General features: G+C 46.4%; 2 protein-coding genes and 1 long non-coding RNA gene across 3 annotated transcripts in view; 2 read left to right on the forward strand and 1 right to left on the reverse strand.

Moving 5' to 3' along the window:
* The window catches only part of LOC100344092 (guanylate cyclase 2G), a 49,668-nt gene extending 46,942 nt beyond the window's left edge, over positions 1–2,726 (forward strand). Inside the window, exon 22 of the mRNA XM_051823695.2 lies at positions 2,411–2,726. The gene's annotated coding sequence lies outside the window, so the exon portion shown is untranslated. The remainder of the gene's footprint in view (positions 1–2,410) is intronic.
* On the reverse strand, positions 835–18,697 carry TECTB (tectorin beta). The gene is made up of 11 exons (XM_002718744.4): positions 18,571–18,697; positions 18,252–18,415; positions 17,402–17,592; positions 15,963–16,105; positions 15,787–15,859; positions 10,086–10,189; positions 9,867–9,950; positions 6,540–6,702; positions 4,792–4,864; positions 3,641–3,673; positions 835–2,530 (listed from the first exon to the last, which is right to left on the reverse strand). Exons 2-11 carry the CDS (start codon positions 18,325–18,327, stop codon positions 2,481–2,483), a joined length of 990 nt encoding a protein of 329 aa, XP_002718790.3. The 5' UTR covers positions 18,328–18,415; positions 18,571–18,697; the 3' UTR covers positions 835–2,480.
* Positions 6,666–20,029, forward strand: part of LOC138845302 (uncharacterized) — a 67,960-nt gene continuing 54,596 nt past the window's right edge. Inside the window, exon 1 of the long non-coding RNA XR_011382260.1 lies at positions 6,666–7,915. This is a non-coding gene — a long non-coding RNA (uncharacterized lncRNA). The remainder of the gene's footprint in view (positions 7,916–20,029) is intronic.

Raw genomic sequence — 20,029 nt, forward strand, 5'->3', positions numbered from 1 at the left:
GGCATCCCTAGTGCGAATGCAACTGTTACATTAAAAGGGCTCTAGAAGACGACCTGCAGATTCAGAGATGGCTTGGATAAGGCAATTGTCTGTTATTACCCCATATTTGTATTTTACTCAGTGTGTGTTTACTTCTAGTCCTGGCCCACATGCTTACACACATCATGTTTATGTAATTAGGACTTTGTGACTTCTGTCCTTTTCCTTAACCATTATAAACATGTGGCATCCAGACACATATATACAAAACATACATACAGTTGCACACATAGACATCCATATACATGTGTCATTTACATACATATACACACAGGAACACATACACAACACACATACTGAGTATACACACACATATCTGGAGAGAGAGACAGAGAAGTTTTAGGGATCATAACCATGGATTTTGGTGGAAGCAGTTTCCTACAGTCTATGTCCAGTTTTTTTTTTTTTCTGTGTCCACTGTGAACACAAGGAAGATTGTTTTGAAAGTATTTTCTCTTAGTTCCTTAATAGAGAAGTTTAGAGAAAGAAGGCATCCAAGCATCGTGGGGCTAGTGGTTAACATTAACCATTGCTGGCAAGAGACCTGAGGGCCTTAGAGACAGGGCTGACCGGAGACACCTTCTCCTCCAGGTGTTACACGTGTGGAATGGCTTGGCCTCCCTGGGTGGGAGATCCGGTCCTGGAGCATTTGAGACATTGCAGTAGGACGGGATGGCTGTGAGTCTGTGGTCTACATGAGCGTCTAAGAAGCTCTACTTGGAAAAGCTCCTGGGGGAGTTGAGGAATTGACTTTCAGCATGATATACTAGTGCTGTAAACTGTAGTCATAGGTTATTTATTTTAAGGCTTTTTATTTATTCCATAGCACCAGGTAGACACAAGATCATAAAACATGTTGACAAAATAAAGCCAAACTAACACAACATTGTTTTACTCTGACAGCCAAGGATTTATGAATATGGCTAGGAATGGGCTACTTAAGAGTTTTGGACTAGAACCAATAAAATACGTCTTCTGTCTTCCCTGACTACTAAAGACTCTGCATTCACAGAAAGCGGGGATCTCAGACTGGTTGGAAAACCAGCTCAGAGAGCAAGTTTAGGCTACGCAAGTCATTTTACTCTGGCCTATCGCTAAGCAAGCATGTACTTCATTTCTCCAGAGACTTGACTAGTAGTTTAATTTCTGCATTCACTAACTCGAGTTGTAAAAGAACCATGGAACTGCAGATCTTGCAATTTCTCAACATGCTACATACAGAGAGACAGGCTGACATGCATTAGAATCATAAACCCACTAATGAAGTCTGTATACAACCAAGACAAGAACTTACAACTCAGGCCTATAGTCCTGCAGCCAATTCTCCTGCAGGATTGCTTCATTCAATTTTTAGTTTGTTGACAATGTATATTGTTGATGTCAGGATATTCTGCATCCCTGGGGTCATGATACGAGGAAAGGTTACCATGTGATTTGCATTTGTGCTTCTGAATTTTGGTTGGTTCCATTCTCATGTTTGCAGTAAGTTAATGAGATAAAAACAGAAATGGGCTGGGATGTTTAAGTACAGGTTAGCTGAGGTCGGATCATTTCACACAAATGAAGATCTCGCAGCAGAGCAAATAAAGAAGAGTAGTGAGTGCGTAAGTCTTACGATGCATACGGTAGGGTCAGGTCACTGAATTCAGTGCACTTGGGTGTGGGAGCCCCTTTGTTGTCATGTTGCAAGCAGCAGTCTCATTTAGGCAATGCTACATTATGAGAATTAGATGAAAGGAAGGTGAGTTTTACTCTTTTTATAGTTTTATTCCTATTACATTTGCAATTTTCTTTTGATTTTAGGAGTACGTATCAACTCTAAAAATAAAAAGCTTATACATATCTAAAGTTTGTATATATTTAAGAAACTATAATAAAGACAAATTAGGTCAGTACTAGGGGCTCACAAGAATCCATTTCTTTTCTATTAATTAGGTTTGAGCAAACTATGGTGTTCTACTCTGATTCCACATCCTGGTTTGAGAGATTGGAACCCAGCGGAGGCTCAGCTCTGGTCCTTAGGTAGAATAGTGCAGCCCTGATGACAAAACCCCTTTTTGGGAAAGTTGCTTATTCTTGTGCATTCTGTATTTAGCATAGACTTTGAGCTTCTGTCCTACATTCTCCCCAGAATGCTTGGGTGGGTGTGTTAGTGTTTTAAGACTAGAATAGCTTTCAAAGGAGTCCTGACTTGAGTGTAGGAAAGGGGAGGGACTTGCAGGATCTAAGCGCCACAGGAAGTAACAAGAGAAAGTGGGACAGTACAGGGAAAACCATCAATGAAGTCACAAAAATTACTGGAACATGTGGCTGGCAGGCAACTAGTCTCTGCTTCTCAACAACGTGGGCTTCTTCTTGCTCTTTTTGGCAGTGAATAGACGTGAGTTGTCATCTGCTGAGGACGACCTGGGGTGGAGGAGCTGCCGTGGCCCGGCTAACTCCTATAACACGGCACAGATCGCCAGCATCGTGACCAGGTGACAGAGAACAGCTGTGAACCAGAGCAGGCAGAGACGGCACTCAGACACAGTTCTACAAGGGCAAGGCCAACGCTGTATGAATGAACCAGCCAACTCTAGGGTCTTCAGTAACTTTCCATAAGACTGTGCATTTCCTACAAAGTCAGTTTTGGGTCTCCCTGAGGGGTTCTGTAGTTCACACGTATCAGTAAAAAGAGCCTGGTGATAGATCTGGGTTATGGGTCTCTGATGATAAATGGGAATCTGTACTTTCATAATGTAGCGATGGCACATTTCACTGTAGGGAGGTCACTGCAGAGTTTCCTTTAAAAAGAGAAATCTAGGACTGGACTTTTCAAAAGTTAATTTATATATCTGTGAGTTTACTGGTAAGTGGGACCGTCCTACCCTAGCTGTTCACATGGTGGCTTCCTTCTCATTATTCTAGCGAAACCTTGGGTCTTAGCTGAACTTTTTGTTCCTCTAAGGGGTTCCTTGGCTGCTCTTTAAATCCTGTCACTGTCTTCCCTCATATCTCACACACAGCCGGATGCATAGGGCCCTTGCCCGCTTTGTTGGCTGCAGTTGGTACAGTGCCCCAAACAGCACCAGCAACAGTCATCAAAACTGTGGTTGATCCTTACTGGATGTTTGCTATGTCCTGGGCATTGTTCAATGCTCTTAGCTGTAATTAGATAATTCGTACAATAGCCAGATACTAGATGGGCCGTGATTAGCCCAGTTTCGTAGAGGGTTGATGTCATTGCCCAAAGTAATTCAAGTACAGTGAGGGGCAGAGCCACCACAGGGACTCAGATATTTATTAAATGAACGCATCATTGAAAGCCATGTTTCCTAACATAGGAGCCAAGTGAAGAGACCTGGTGATGGCTCTACTGAGACTTGGGGGACCAGGGTCCAGTTCTGCTTCACTGAGTTTCTCCATAGCTCTTCCCTCCCTCCAGAGCCTGGGGGAGAGACTTCTCCACCCTGTCCCACCTCCTCCCCACCCAGCTGTGTTTTAAAATGTAGTTTTCAATTTAGCTGGGGCTAAAGTTAAGCTTTTTTTTTTTTTTTTTTTAATGTTGGTCTTGTAAAAGCATTGTGCCATGACATTTCTCAAAGGTGTCTCTTTTCCTTACCTGAGAAGCTATACAGACTCGAAAATCCCATGCCTGTAGTGAGTAAAGAGAGAGAATGAGGAAGGCTTAAGGACGGCCATGGGAGGAGAAACCCGAGGGCTGTGTTTCTGAAACACTTCCTCCCCCATTTCTCCCCAAGCACCCATCACCCCCACGGACAAGGTCTGTGCCCGGCTTTACAAAGGCTTCATCTCCCACGGTTTTCTCCTTGACTCTCTACAGCTGGGTTGGGAACCTTGCTGGGAAGAATCAGATAGCAAATATTCTCAGCTCTGAGGGCCACAGGGCCTGTCACCCCCCCACCTCCCATCCACCAGTCTCTGCAGCGTGAGTCGATGATAACTACACGAATGTCTCTGTGTTCTAAAAACACCTATCATAGGCCCTGAAATTGGAGTTTTATATAATTTTTATGTGTCATAAAATAATGCTTCTCTTTTGTTTGGGGGCGGGGGATCATATGCAAATGGGAAAATGGTTTTTAGTTTACAGACCACGCAAAATCAGGCAGCAGCTGGGACGGGGCTTTTAGCCAGCGCTCAGTAAGAGTAGTCAAAGGTGTAGCTGCTAGAGCCCCCAGCGCCCAGCCCACCCTTAGGTCACACCATACTTCAGGTGATACAGAGCACCCTCAGCTGATAGGTCTTCCCCAAGCCCGGAGCTGTGTTGAGTCCTCTTTCCCCTCCTCCCACCGCAGGCACCCTGCCCACCCCCAGCCCATCTCCCATTCCCTTAGGTTCCGTCAGGTGTACGGTCTCTTTCCTTGCCGGGGGCGATCTGTTTGGGACACTCCCCAGCCCAGGTCAGGCACAGTGCTAGGTGCTCAGTGATGGCTCCCTGACCCGCACCTGGCGTGCCCGGGGCCAGGTATCATTTTTGATGGTTATGGCTCACTGCCTGCTGTTGGAAGCCCAGTCCCTCCTAATTCCTCGGGGACATTTGGAATTAGGCCACAGAGAACTTTTCAGGGAAGCGAACAAACCTCAACTTCTTGGATTGGCTGCTCCCCACCTCCCTGGAAGATTCGAGGAGCAGGCGAAGGTTGTGCCCACAGGCACACCTGGTTTGGCAATTCAGTCAAAATGCTCAAACCGGCCGTGCCTGTGGACGCAGCCCAGAGCGTCAGGCATTGGGAACACAGGGGGGCTTACTCCGCAGCGAGAGCTCCACCACCAGCACGCCCCCTGTCTGCTCCCGCAGGAGGCGCTTCCGCTTGTCGCAGGTCTGCGGAGGGAGTGAGTACAGCGGGGGGGGGGGGGGGGGGGGGGGGGGAGAAGAAATGAGATTCAGAACCAAACCAAGCCTGGTGGTGTGCACACACCCACTTCCCGCAGGGGCTGTCTGGCTCCCATTACTTGCTCGGGCTCCTGAGTCCAGCTTCCTGAGCGACCCTGGGAGGGGTGGTGATGGCTCGGGTCGTGTGGAAGACTTGCATTGAGTTCTGGGCTGCTGGCTTCAGCTTCGCCCAGCCCTGACCACTGCAGGCATTTGGGGAGTGAACCAACAGATGGACGCTAGATCTATTTTTTTTCTATGTCTGATCTATATTTGTACTTCTCCCATCCATCAATCAAAAAGTAATCTTTTTTGGGGAAAAAAACCCACAAAACAAAATCTGGTGCTCCAAAAACAGTAAGGTAACTACAGCTGGTGTTAAAGAAATGGAAGGCCTCATCATGTGGTATGATTGGTTAATGCTGTGTGTATCTAGTGAAATACTGCTCTGCACCCCATAAAAATGTACAGGGATTGCACGTCAATCCAGAAACTTAAAACATTTCTGCCAAAAAAAATTTAAAGGTAACATTTTCAATATAAAACCGAAACAACCAAAATGTTGCAAACTGAATGGAGTCAAAATTCCCCAGGCAACAGTTATCTTTTATTTGTAATTTGGAGAAACATGTTTTGTTTCTTCTCCAACTTGAGACAAAGAAGGAGGCTTTGTGCTAAGTCCCCGCCCCGGGGAAGAGACCCACGGCCCTTCTGAGGAGGCTTTTAGATGCAGCTGTTCTCATCACCGTCAGCTGAGAAATGGACACTCAGTCAACGAGTTCTAGTTCATTTTCTTTTCTTGTTTTTCAAGAATGTGCTGTCCACACTTCGGCTTTGATGAACCTGTCAAAGCCTCTCTCATGCCTTCCCTGGCCCTGCACCCTCCACTTCCTTCCCCCTTTTCTATTTGTGCTTATGTTTTCTGGCCAAATGAGTCCATGAAAATAGAGATTACGACCCATTTCTGTTGGGTGCTGTAGGCTATATGGGCTGATTAGCTCTTTGGAAACACTGCAGGCTCTCGTCCAGAGAACATAACAGAGTGGGGTTCAGCACTTTTAAGTCACTCGCACAATGGTTCTTAAGCCGGGGTGTGTCAGGATCACCCAGATGGCTTGTTAAGAGCACAGATCGCGCGGCCTTCCTCTTAGACAGGTGAATCGCCTTGGCCTGGCATCAGGCATCTCTGAAGCACCTCTCTGAGGGCAGAGAGACAGACCCTCAGGCTATCCAATCAAGGCCAAAAAACCCCCACTTTTTGAGTTATTTCCAGACCTGGAAATTCCCTTGTACTTTAACTTTTTCGAAGTATTTGCATGTCTGTTGACACTTTCTTTTTATCTAACATTTCTCTCTGCAAAGGGCAGGCCATCCTCCCCTGTCACCACTCTGTTCAAAGATGAGAACACCTGGCCCCAGTGTGTCAAGTGACGAGCGTCAGATGGTGGAGGCTGTGGGTGGCGGGGTGGACAGGGCTGACTCTGTGCCCAGTGCCTTTTCCTCCAGAAAACCCTCAGCGCATGTCCACATAGACCTGGCCTGGCCACCACTTCCCAGCCTAACAAAAAGCTCAAGTTCCAGTCCCCTGGGGCTACCGTTATCCTTCCCGAGAAGGGCGACTCACCACGGGGCACGAGAGCTTCTCACTGTCACAGATGAACGTCTCACAGTGCAGCCAGACCTTGGACAGTTTGGGAATGTTCTGGAACCGGAAGGCGTTGAACTGGAAGGTAGCCCTGTGGTCCTTTCCGTTCTCGTGCACGAAGACGGTTTCATCTGTGGGGCACCTGGTGCATATGGAGGCAGGAGAGGGAAGCGACACCTCTTGGAACTCCAGCAGGGGCTCTCGGGCACAAGGGCACCACCCCCAGCTTCTTACATGGGTTGTCCTCCCTTCCTGAGCCCTTTCACCGGCAGTACCTCCCTTGGTCCTTGCAACCACAAGGTCAAGTTGAGGAACTCTAAGATGTGATGGTTGTCCCCATGCTACACATAGGGTACAACAGGAGGGGATTGACATGTGAGACACCTGGTCAGTCACACCTCTGTCCCGAGGGAGAAAGCTCTCCCCAGGACTGGAAGGTTAAAGACCCCCATGGTCACACAAGGTAAAGACAGGGTGCTGTGGGCTGTGTTTACCCTGTGTTGCCATAGCCACCTAAGCTTAAGTCACACCCAACACATTTTGTGTATTATATATTGAGGTTTTGCCATTGGAAGTCTGAATTTGTCATCATATTTAAGCTATACATATTATATTATTATCTTTGTAAAAAATGTGGTCACATGCTAAATATAAGCACAGACAACAATGACTGAAGGGTGTCATTGGAATGTGTACGTGTGCCAAAGTTGAGGCTGGACCTAAGGGATGCCTGCTCTGGCAGTTGGGGAGGGAAACAGGCACAAAGGCCATGCCTGCGGCTCTGGACCAGGAGTCAGCAGCGGCTCGTGTTCGTGGTGACCCTGAGCAGTGATGGAGCACTGGGCATTTGCCAGGTTACGAAACGGCTCTGTTGCGGGAGCGTGTGGTCAATGAACCCAAGATCCTTGCACGAACTCAAGGCATGAGACCTTAAAATAGTTCTGTGCAGCCAGAGTGCCCCAGGCCTGGTGTCAACAGTGGAAAATAGTGTAAGCTGAGCTCTGTCGGGGGGCGGGGCAGAGATGAATAATGGCAGCCCGGGTGCCTTGGCAGCACCGTGTCCTGGCACTGGCTGTGGCACCTGCCCCTCAGTGACCGCTACCTCTGGATAGCGGAGGCTGCCGGGAAGTTTCCACATTATCACCAAACAAATGGTGGATGCCCTTTGGGAGGGGTGCTGTATCGGGTGCACTCAGGTGCACAGGAACATTCTAGATTACATACTCGTATCTGTTGTGATCTCTCCAGAAACTCTTGAAAAGTGGGTTTCCCTCAAAAAGACACAGTGTGAGCTAAAGCTATCTGAGAGGCGGAGGGAGCAGACTTCCCAAGTCTCCTTTCTGGCGCTTGTCCTGGTGAGTGCATCCCTAACCAATGTGCTGTGTCAACCAGGCATAATAGAGAAACTGTTCAGGGCTTCAGAAATCTGGCTGTGCTGAAATGTGCCTTCCCAGGGACTTTCTGATATGGCTTGCAGTGTGCCCCCAGAGTAACAGCTCCCACGGGTCTGAGGGTGCTTCTGAAAGTTCATGGAAACAAAAAGTATGGAAAATTATGCCTGGGTTTCAAAATGTTTTGCACTAAAATAAACATCTTTTAAATTAATCTTTATGCAAACTCTTAGAGTACCTTCATCCTCTGTGTGTACTATACAGTTTGGGGGCCTCTTGTAAACACTAAGCCAAAGCCACCAGCATTCTTCCTTCTGCCATATTCTATGTGTGTTGGGAGATGCTTCCAAGGGTGGCAGGCATGTGTGTACTGCCTGGCTTTGGCCTGAGAGGTTCCCCAGGGACCAGTGGCAATTGCAGGACTCTGTACATCAGTAACGTCTTTCAGAATCTCTGAAGCCATTGGGTTGCACGTTTGCCAACGGAAGCTACGAGAATCTAATTATCCAGGGATAGCTGTGAAGTAAGCACCCAAACTAAGCTTGTCTCTCAGCAGGGGGCTTTGTGGGTAGTTCAAGTGCAGCCTAGGAAGTCTTGTTGCCTGAGTTAGAAGCCCAGAACTTCCTTTCGTTAGTTCCAGACTTTGGGCATGTTTCTGTCTATGCGTTAGTCTTCTTATCTCTAAAATAGTGATTGTTACACTACTTTACTTGTGATTTAATGAAATTTAAATAAAATGATGCTTGCCAAGTACCTACCTAGAGCAATGACTGGAATGATAAGTCTGCACGAATGCTTGTTAAATAAAAACGAAGGTTCACAATGACCCCACTTTTGTGATCTCTGTCCTTGGCCCCCATTTCTGCTTGGCCTAATGGGTTCTGGCGTTTTAACGGGAGCACAGTGGTGTCCTTGGTTGGTGAATGGCCTCCTCGTTGCTGACTGTGAATCGTGTGGATAATGCCACGCCCTGCCTCTACTTCTACTTTTACCTCTCTTTCCTAAAGTTACAGTTCCAAGTACTCGTGGACAATCAGCATCTCAAGCTTGCACATCCACTCCTGAACTTGGGAGGCTGCATATTCTCTTACCCAGAATCCCTCGGCACCAGCGGTCAACAACAAATACTGTTCCCCACCATCCACAGCACACAGGTGCCACATGCAAAGTCATCCTTTTGAGTGTTATACATACTTCTTGTGCTTTCCTGCCCTCCATGCCATACCCGATTAACTCCTGAAATTTTCTCTCTCCTACGGAAGCTTCTTCCTTTTATGACCACTTGGCTACAGTCTCAGTTCAGGTCTTTTCACCTTTGTTGCAACAGCTGTCACAGCCTCCAACCTGGACTTCTACCTCCTGTGTACTGGTTGACTTGTAGAATTGCCTTTATGTGGTACAATTACAATATTTCCATTTGCTACCTGGAATTTTCAGAGCTTTTCTTTATGTCTTGAGTTAATAATAAAAATAATGATTTTATTTAAATTTACTGGATACTGACTAGGTACTATTTATTAACCTTTTTCATATAGATTATCTAATTTAGAATCCACTGTAGTTCTGGTGTCAGACTGATTCGATTTGAACCCTGTCAGCCTACTGAGAGACCTTACTGAACCTCAGCTGTGGCTATGTTTTCTCATCTGTGAAGTGGGGATGATGGTAATGCCTCCTACCTTGTTGTAAGACTTAAAGGAGTTAATATATGATAAGGCTCTCAGGATACTAGCTGGTATGTAGAAGCACTATATGTTTTTAGTAATGGTCCCTAGCCTGGAGACACAGAGGACATCACTGATATAACCCCAAAGGTCTCCACCTCTCCCTCTCGTGCTATCCCAAGCCACAGCAAAGTCACCCCGGAAATATCTGGCCCCATTGTTCAGCCCTGGCTCTTGAAGGTGGTACCTACCCCTTGTTGATCAGCTGCCACTGCAGAGGGTACATGAAGTCAGCTGAGGGTGTGGCCCAACAGCTGTTCAAGACCACTTTAAACCTGAGAATGAAAGAAAACGCATTATTTTGAACCCAAAAGTCTCGTGTCTAGAAATATCTTGTTTTAAAAAAAGACTCTTGGCCAGCTTTCCCCCCTTTGTATTTAAAAACATAAACACAGAGGACATCTACTCACCTAATGCTTAACCCTTTGGCTTCTACTCCTGCAAACAGGTCTGAACCGATTTCTGATGCTTCCAGGACAAAGGGGGCTTCTTTCTTGGTGGAGAACTTGGCATTCTTTGGAAGGAAATGGATAGCAGGTGATATACCTTTCAGACTGAGCAGTTGGGTCTTCCAGGAGCGGATGGGTTGGGTGGACTGGGGGTGGGAATCAGCCTCCCGAAACAGCCTTATGTGACTACAGAAAGACAGCCCAAGGCCAGAGAAACTGTACCTCATTGAATGTTGTGCCATCTTAGAAGGACGAGGACATGCATTTTCTAGAGTTTCTAATCATAGTGAGACACGTGTGCGCACACACACACACACACACAAACTGCATGTCTCATCTATGCCAACAAATTTTGACTGATGAGAAGAAAGTGGAATCCAGGGATGCTGTGACATGCATTTCACTGAATTTGCTGATGTATGTGGGCGTGAACATATGTACAGCCCCTCACTGCCCTGGCTCACTTGTACTTGTTGCCCGAGTTGCTTTCAGCCTGGGTTGAGAAATTTATCAGCTGATTTCTGGTATAGTTAATACTGACAAGAATAATAAGCACAATTTATTGAGCACCTGCTATGTGTTGGGCACTGTTTTGTGTGTTTGGAATGGTCTTTATGTCTGAATATTACATATATTGAGGTACACTGGTGAACAAAGTAAAATCCTTCTCCAATGATGTGACATTCTGGCAGGGAAGACAGAAGACAACAGGTAAATAATACAGTATGCTAGCATAGAATATAGGATGTTGTACAGACAAGCTATAAAAATGGTAGGACAGGTTGGAGGTTGAGGGAGGCAGGTTATAATTTTAAATACAGTGGATGGGGAGGCTTCAGTAAACGTGTGGCATTGGAGCAAGACTTGAGAGTGATGACAGGGTCATGTGGCCATCTAGGAAGAATACTTTGGTCAGGCAAAATTCCTGAGAACAGAGTGTGGCCAGCAGGATGTTAAAAAGGCTGGTGGGCTGGCCCCAGTGAGTACAAGGGGAGCTGGAGAGGGAGAACAGGAGCAGGAGATCAGGTTAGAGTCACCATGAGGGAAGATGTTGGGAAGATTGCATCTTGAGCTCCCAGCGTGATGGGGAGTGAGGTTTTGAGCACAGGAATGGCAGGTTCTGATCCCTGGCCTGGCTATGTGGGCCTCTCCTTCTGTCCTCAGCAGGAGGTTCTGGGTGAGTCATTAGGAATATCAGTAGTGGTTCCAGGTGACTTACCCAAAGGAGACCAATTGCTCCATTCTCCTAGTCTTGGTTTCATTCAACATGGGTAACAGCCTTGTGCTACTCTTGGCTTTAGCTACCAGAAACAAAAGTAATATGGAAGGCCGGCGCCGTGGCTCACTAGGCTAACCCTCCGCCTTGCGGCGCCGGCACACCGGGTTCTAGTCCCGGTCGGGGCACCAGATTCTGTCCCGGTTGCCCCTCTTCCAGGCCAGCTCTCTGCTGTGGCCAGGGAGTGCAGTGGAGGATGGCCCAAGTCCTTGGGCCCTGCACCCGATGGGAGACCAGGATAAGTACCTGGCTCCTGCCATCGGATCAGCGCGGTGCGCCGGCCGCAGCGCGCTGGCTGCGGCGGCCATTGGAGGGTAAACCAGCGGCAAAGGAAGACCTTTCTCTCTGTCTCTCTCTCTCACTGTCCACTCTGCCTGTCCAAAAAAAAAAAAAAAAAAAAAAAGTAATATGGAAGAAGGACAGGGATCTAGAGCTAACCCTGGCTTTCATGGCTACTTTGGGGCATACAATAGTCAAGTCTATCTTCTGAGCCTCATTTTCTCCATCTGAAAAATGGGAATAACTTTTGTGACTTTACATAGTGGAAGCATAAAGCTTAGACCAAGGTACTAATATTGGGTTTCATGGGCTTGGAGGTTTGTAGACAGTGTAAGGATGAACCCATATTTAGCAATGTTATCTAGTTCCAGTGGACCTTAAACCCTGCAGGTCAAACACACAGACAGGAACTTAAGAGGACTCCATCTCTTTCATCGTCTAAAGCCTCTCCCATTATTTTACTGATTGCAAACACTGTCGGGGTTATAACAGATAAAATGTTAGTTTTGGCATCCTGAGAAAGATAGAAATTACTACACAAGCTACTTGTTTGTCGAACAGAATGGATGAATACCTTGAAAAATCATGCCATCCAATCTCTTCCTCCAACCCAAAGATTGAGTCAAAATTAGCTAGCAACACAAGTGAAGTAGAGGCACACTTGGTGTCATAGTAGGTGATGTGGAAAAATCGAGGAGTTGTGCTTGCTCACAAATTCAATGGGAGACAGTGGTGAAAGATATGTGCCCCAAAGTCATTATCCTAGGAGTCTTCCAGAACCTGGAGCAGGTCATCTCTGACCAACAGGGTCCTGCATTGGTCTCACGAGGTCTGGAATCTAACGTTTCAATTGTGACCTCCACTTTGTGATGGGGTCATCACCACTAGATCATATTCAAGAGGGAGACTAGGATGGTGAATGAATTGCCAACCGCGAGAAAATGTTTAGCTAGAGGCGATAAAGGAGACAGGTGAGGCCTGTCAGCAACCGAAGTACATGATATTGTATCAGAAGACAGAACAGGACAAGAGGGCAAGAGTTCAGGTGTCAAGCTTCAGTTGCTGATCTAATATGGGAAGGCCCGATTCACCCTTGCTTTTCAAAGAGGTATAGAGCTAACACTCCAGTGATCTGTCAGCAGTTTTGGGCACTGGGAAGAAGGTCAAGGTCAACTACCTCTGAGGTTTACTTTGACTTTGGGCTTCTATCTCTTACCTTTGTTCAACCCCAAGCTTTTTCATTTATCTTTGTCTAACTATGAAGAATGGTCAGGGCTTCTTTGATGGCATAAATATCAACCAAACCCCACACTAGCTTTGATATTCAACCCGATCTTTATACCAATGCTAGGAGCACTCAGAGCTTCCACTTTAAATGAGACCCAAATCTCCCATGTTGAGAATGGCCATTTCTCAGGCACTTACTTGTCCCAGACTCTGGGCCACACTCTTTTTAAGGTGATTTTTTTTAATCCTCATAACACACGTATGGTATAGGTGTTATTATCTCAGTTTAACAAAGGCACATATGGACGCCCAGAAAGGTTAACTAACTTCTTCAAGGTCACACAACTAGTCAATGGTGGAACTAGGGTTCAAACCGGTGGTCAGATGGCAAGACGAATTTTCTTACCTACAATACTAGGCTACTTCTGTAAGCTGAATTACCTTCCTTTATTCTGGAATGGGAGTCAGAATAACTTCCTGCTAGTAAAACTAACTATGGGTTATTGGCAAGGGTGAGTGGGAGAGGGCTGGAAAGAAGAGAGAGAGGAAGCATTCGGAGAAGAATTGGTGCTTTGGAGCCCAGCGTTTGGAGCCCTTGGAATCCTAAGCAATTAGCAATGCACTGATTCCATTGTGCTATCTAGGGCACTGCTCTGTTTCTGGTAATTTGATGGAAATATATGCAGGGAGCAGTTGCTTCAGAAACACACAAGAATGTTCTCCAAGTGGAATAAGGGAAGAGAAGAAAAATACTAGCCCCACAGGTCAGGCATAGGAAACTGAGCCCACCATGGGAATATCAGTCAGTGCAGGAGGCTCTGTACCACGCAGCCCTCTCTTTGCTGAGGTCCCTTTGTCCTCAAGGGGTCTTGGAAGGCGCCTGGGGTAGACTTAGCCTCATTTCTACCATAGATCAAGGAGGCGCCTTGTTCATACAGCTCAGAGCATCGCTCGAGTGATGCTGAGGGTACATCACTCTTGAAATAAAAGTTTAAAAAGGAGATCAGATGCTCCTGGTTCTAAGGCCTCACAGGTATGTCTGCAACTCTGCCCAACATGCCTGATGGTGGTAAAGTTTTTGACAGTCTTGGTGTCTTCTCCATTTGCTCACTGTTGTAAAACCTTTCAAGGACTGTATCTATAATTTTATCTGGTAGAAATAACAATTGTTGGCTGGTGCCGCGGCTCACTAGGCTAATCCTCCACCTTGCGGCGCCGGCACACCGGGTTCTAGTCCCGGTCGGGCACCGGATTCTGTCCCAGTTGCCCCTCTTCCAGGCCAGCTCTCTGCTGTGGCCCGGGAGTGCAGTGGAGGATGGCCCAAGTGCTTGGGCCCTGCACCCCAAGGGAGACCAGGAGAAGCACCTGGCTCCTGCCATCGGATCAGTGCAGTGCGCCGGCCGCAGCGGCCATTGGAGGGTGAACCAACGTCAAAGGAAGACCTTTCTCTCTGTCTCTCTCTCTCACTGTCCACTCTGCCTGTCAAAAAAAAAAAAAAAAAAAAAGAAAAGAAAAGAAATAACAATTATTCACTTCCGGACAGGAACCCGGGTGAAGCTAGCCTGTTATCAGGCTGTCCCCTGTGGCTGCTGTCCATGCTGGAAGCGTGTTTTGCCTTCTGGACTGCCCTTGTTAGCGACCCCAGTGGTTTTGCTGTTTTTTCCTCACCCTGGCACCTCACACTAATTTATCCTCCCAATGAGAGCTCAAGAAGCCAGAGGAGATTCTTTTCTCAGCACCCAACCTGTCGTGGTGTGTAACCTGGGGCAGGGGAAGATTTTGTGAGATCTCAAATCTTAGACAATTTGGAATTAAAATTTTTTTAAAATCTAAAATTAGATGCAGGGACTTGAAAGGGGCCTGTGCAGATTGAGGACTTTTGAAACAGAAGCTGCACACCCTTCACGGTAAGCACCTTGCAAAGACCAAGGTTAGGAGTTCTCGACCGGGTGCTGCTCCAAACTGCCTATGGTATCTCTTGGCAAATCACTTCCTCCCCTTGGGCTTCATGTATAACATGGGCTGGGTTGTTACAGGATCCCTCCAATTCCTGTCTGCCGACTTCATGGGGTTAAAAGCTTCCAGGCAGCAGATAAAGCAAGTTCAAAGATTTCAGTCAGTGGGGTTCCAGGTAGGATAGTAAGGATGCCTTCTGGTTCGAATGTTCTATAAAGGTCTGTATTTCTATTGGCATCTTCCTCTAGCCAACTGGGCCAGTGTCTCTGTGTGCTTGAGCCCTCGCTGGAAGCTGAGGCTTCGGAAACAAAGCATCCTTCGAAGCAGGAGGGCAGCCGGCCTGGTGGCCAGTGCGTGTTTAATTTTGCTGGGGTGCTTTGTTTTGGGTGTGCCTTTAAATCTGATGCCAAGGTGGGCCGCATGTTCCAGTCTGACAGCGAGGAAAGCCACTGACTGGGGGGCTTCCGAGATCGAAGAGTGAGGCAGCAGAAGCCGTCCCAGCTCTTCTCAGCTCTGTTTCAGGCACACTGCTCAATGCTCTGTGCCACGTGCTTTACTGAGAGCTGGGTTCTAAATGCAAACAAATTTCTGGAGTGAGTCAGAGTGAAACTAATCTTAAGAGTCAGTCAGTGACTGTCTTACTGTCTATTGACCTTGCCACAGTGTAAGGTGCCACATCTGTAAAGTGGGATGGTTGGCCTGAGATCTCTGTGCCACTCTGTAGCTCTTCTATCCAGTCTACGAATTTGACATTTTCTGCATCTGGTCTTTAAAGAGGTTTAAAGGGAAACCCAATCTTATGTTTCAGCTTGAATTCAAGAATAGGGTTCTTCATGGAGCTTGGGAAAGAGTGAATTTTCAGGAAGCATCCCATCATCTCCTAGGAAGGACACAGGGTGGTGGAGGGACCTGGAGACCACTTACAGTGTAGAAGTTGAGAGACAATTGGCTTTCAAATGTGCCCATGCTCCCGTTCTTCACGTGCACAGTGGCCACTCTGAAAAGGGGAGAGAATTTTGCATAAGGACTGAAACGCGCCTGGTTGATAGGGACTGTTGCACACACGCAGGCAGCCAGCCCTCCACTCCAGAGCAGCTTACCTCTGGTCAAAGGCAGCCTGGTTCACTAAGTAGGTGGAGTGGTAGGTGCAGGAGAAGGAGTAGTTCACAGGCTGATTCTTGACGATCACGGTGCTGTCGTTGGAAACGATGTGGCTGTAGAAGTGGTAGATGGGGGGCTTGTACTGGAGGAAGGAGAAGGTAGTTAGGGTGGTCCTGAGTCTGTGATGGGAAGGGAAGGTTTTGAGGAAAGTGGGTGAAGATGGCCCAGAGAAAAGTCCAGTGAGGGAGGCATGAATACCTTACTGTTGACAGTAGCACCTGTTCTTTCTGCCTAGGGGTGATGTAACGATTTTTGTAAAAGAGTTCTTCAGTACCTTCAGTTAAGATTAGGTACAATAATCTAGGTTTTGTTGTAGGCCTAAAGATGTCAATGGGCTCACTGGGAACTGACTCAAGGAATCTGCATTTCCCAACATCATCTTTTTATCCATCCCCCCAGTCTAAGTATCCTCAGTGAACGCCTTTGCCCAGCTCCCGTTTCTAGACTTGTTCTTTGCTCTTTCCTATTCTGTAAGCACTTTCTCTGAGACTCTTTCCTCTGGCTTGTTGGGTTCTAAAATCACAGACCACTGGAGCTGGAAGGGATCTGGAGTGTCCACTTGAGAAGTGACCATCCTGAGACCACACACATGATTTCTAGTTCCCCTTACCTGTGTACACTCACGGGCATGGTTCTTTGTTAACACACAAAGTCACTGAATTCTCACAAAATCACTATGTCCTTGTGAGATCTTTAGGAAGAAAAGTTGGCCCAGAAGCTCTTAAATTTCATCTTTTGAGACACAAAATTGTACAGTCTTCTGACAATCAAGGCAGTAGGAACATTGGACCATATAGGAGGGTCAGAAGACCTGGCCTCCCTTTCTGACAACAACCCCACTGGTCCTGTGACCCTGAACTAGTTTTTTTTTTTTTTTTTGTTACAGGAGGGTGTTGGCAAGAGGATGTCTTTATTTTTTTTTATTCTATAGTTTTCCATCATAGATACTTCAGAAGACCCAGCTAAAAATTGTGCTATACTGTGGTCACTCTTCCAAATAAACTTTATTAACATTGCAAAGTCTTAGGCAGAAGATGGCCCACCCATCTGCCTTCCCAACCCAGGAAGGGTGGTAGCTCATGAACTCAGAAATTAAACTGAGTTGGAGATGGGAAATAGGCTTTGTCCTCTTCATAAATGTGGTCTTGCTGGCCCAAGCAATAAATTAGGAGAACAAAAGTCAAGTCAAAGAGTGATCTAAACTAGACAGAAGAGAAGATTTTGAAAGCAGCACCAATGTCCCAGAAAGTTCGAGAATCAGGGTTGACCTTTGAAAGGAATCTGGTGAGTTCAGAATCTTTCTAAGGGTAGGTAGTAGATGTCTTGTTCTTGGGCCCACGTATCTTAAGTGACTCTCCGCTATGTGATCTGGCCTTACCTCAGACTGGGTTCCACAATAGGACTTGTTTTTAGGTGACAAATCTGGGATGACAAACTGGTAGTAACCTCCTTCGTGGACCCCATTGTAACACATCCCTCCAAGGGCCAGCTGATGTACTTCCCATCCATAGGGACACTCGGGGATTTTGGTGATGATGGTTTTGGGATAGCAAAACACGAGAATGACATCTGGAAAGAACACAGACTTGGTAAAATCAGGTACAATTAGCACATTAATCTATATCAATAGTGGTGGATTCCAACCATACCTGAAGATGCAAAGCAGGTGGCCAAACATACCTTCCCGCCACCCTTTTCCATCTGTGATGTGTTTCCCCTGTTGAAAGTTTTGCTACATCTATTTACTAACTGCACTAACCATGCATTTAAAATGGGTTCATTTGTAAACCCAACTCTATTTGAAGAAATCTGTGACGCTACAGATTGAATATATATATAAGCATGTAGTTTAGCATTTTAAAAAAAATCTCCATTTCATACACAATTTTGTAAAACACTGATGAATGACTCAAGACAGAAATTATATAGTCAAGTAAAAAAAGATGGAGCTGCTTTATACACATTTATATACACACACACACACACATGTATATATGGAGGGAGGCAGAGAGAGAAAGAGACAGCAATGAGAGAGAGCCTTCTCTAACTTTAAAAATGTCCAAGTTTATCCCGCACATTTTTGTGCAGGAGAATCTCGTTGTCTCTGGGGGCTTACTTGCTTCTCCTTGGCTACATCATTGCATTTTCATAACCAGCTCGCAGAGTGTTGCCAAGGGAACTCTCAGGAAACCTTCCTTTGCAGGAACATGGGCAGGCACTGTGCATACCTGCTTTGTTGGGCGTGCATGATCTCGCAGAAGTGTGCGCAAACATGGCCAGCAGGACAAAGGCCTTCACCACCATTGCTTCTCGGAGCCTGGTCTTCACCAGGTGGCCAAACCAAGCTTGGCCAAATGTTTAGGGTCCTTCCAGGATCAGGATCTCGATCATTCTGGGTCAGAAACATGAAGAAGAAGTTACAATGAAGGGCAAGGACAAAGCAGCCAGCGCATTCTCAGGGGAACTTCCCAGGGGAGAGCAGTGCCAGCACCCCCCATTCTTAATTGATCCACGTTAGTGCTGAGAGGCAAGAAATGGAACTCCTACCACTGGGAGAGTCAATGGCACACGCGGTCGCTCAAGTTCCCAGCTGTTTCATTCTCTCCCGACTGTGGATGCTGCCTCCCAGATGCTCCTCAAATCCCCAGCCCTAGTCCTAGTTCGACTTTATATAGCCTGATGGTGTAAAAGAACCCGGCTCCAGATAAGTCACAAAGAACAGGGGGAGGGGATAAAAGGAGACTTTGCACAATAATCCAAGGGGAAGCTCAATTACCTCTTGAATCTCATTTCTTTTACTTCACAGAGTTGGAAAAAGCTTTTTTCAGAAACTTTTTCAACCAAGACTGAAATACAAAGTTGAGTTTTTCTCCCCTTGTACAAAAAATAACTCTGAAGACACACAGTTTCAGTTTCAGGTGACAAATTTCCTTTTTTATGTCTGGCTTTCTTTGTTTTTGTGTAGCCGAACTAAACTTTGAAGATCGGAAGACTCAAGTACAGTGCTATTGTATTCGGTAAACAAAATATGAGTAATTTGTGCAAATGTAAACATTTTAAAGGATTTTTCCTCTACTATTTGTAGATACACCCTGGCCTCTCAAATTTCATCCTGAAATACAACTTTTAATTGGACACTCTCTAGGCATGCATTGGTCTCTTAGGGCAGTGGTGCTGGAAGAAGGAACTTAGGCTCTCCTGTAATTCAATCCTTAATTACCCAACAACGTCTCAAGGAAAGCAACAGAGAGAATGTGGTTCCAAGTCTATTATTGGAATGCACATAATTCAGTGTTTCAGAAACACTGGGCTGTGTCTTATAAGCATCAGGCATTGATAACAGGGTGGTGTTTCCTCATTTCCACAAAACCTGTTCTTACATGGATGGTATGTGTTATGATAATGATGTCAAAGAATTAAGGAAATAGCCAGATAGCAAGCCATTAAAACTGTCTCTGACTCCGTTTCCTTCTCTGTAAACCTGGGCTGACCCACAGGGCAAGAGAGCTAGTGGAGAAGGCTGTGGGAAGCTGAAGATAAATACGTGGATTTTCATGAAAAGACAACTGGTGATCGCCAGTAGCATGGATGTGTGTGTGTTGCATGAGATACTTTTCTGTCACTTAGAAGTGCCACACTCAGTGCAGATTGGTGATTGCTGTAACATGAGGTGCATCTGTGTTGTGTGACATATATGTCATATATATTATGGACAAAGACCAAATAGGCTGAATGTGGGGCGGGGAGGGAAGATACTGAAAAAATAAAAATGTTAAAGGGAATATATTACAAAACTTGAATGCTAGGCCGGCGCCGCGGCTCACTAGGCTAATCCTCCGCCTTGTGGCACTGGCACACCGGGTTCTAGTCCCGGTCGGGGTGCCGGATTCTGTCCCGGTTGCCCCTCTTCCAGGCCAGCTCTCTGCTATGGCCCGGGAGTGCAGTGGAGGATGGCCCGAGCACTTGGGCCCTGCAACCCATGGGAGACCAGGATAAGTACCTGGCT

This window comes from Oryctolagus cuniculus, chromosome 15, assembly GCF_964237555.1.
Source record: "Oryctolagus cuniculus chromosome 15, mOryCun1.1, whole genome shotgun sequence".
Lineage (NCBI taxonomy): Eukaryota > Metazoa > Chordata > Mammalia > Lagomorpha > Leporidae > Oryctolagus > Oryctolagus cuniculus.

Excerpts from the sequence above, each read along its gene's own strand:
- TECTB (XM_002718744.4), bottom strand. The coding sequence starts at position 18,327 with ATGGTGGTGAAGGCCTTTGTCCTGCTGGCCATGTTTGCGCACACTTCT. Across the intron at positions 16,106-17,401 it reads ATTGTGGAACCCAGTCTGAG|TACAAGCCCCCCATCTACCA; the intron begins GTAAGGCCAGAT and ends TCCTTCCTCCAG. Across the intron at positions 4,865-6,539 it reads AGAAGCTCTCGTGCCCCGTG|ACCTGCGACAAGCGGAAGCG; the intron begins GTGAGTCGCCCT and ends CTCCCTCCGCAG.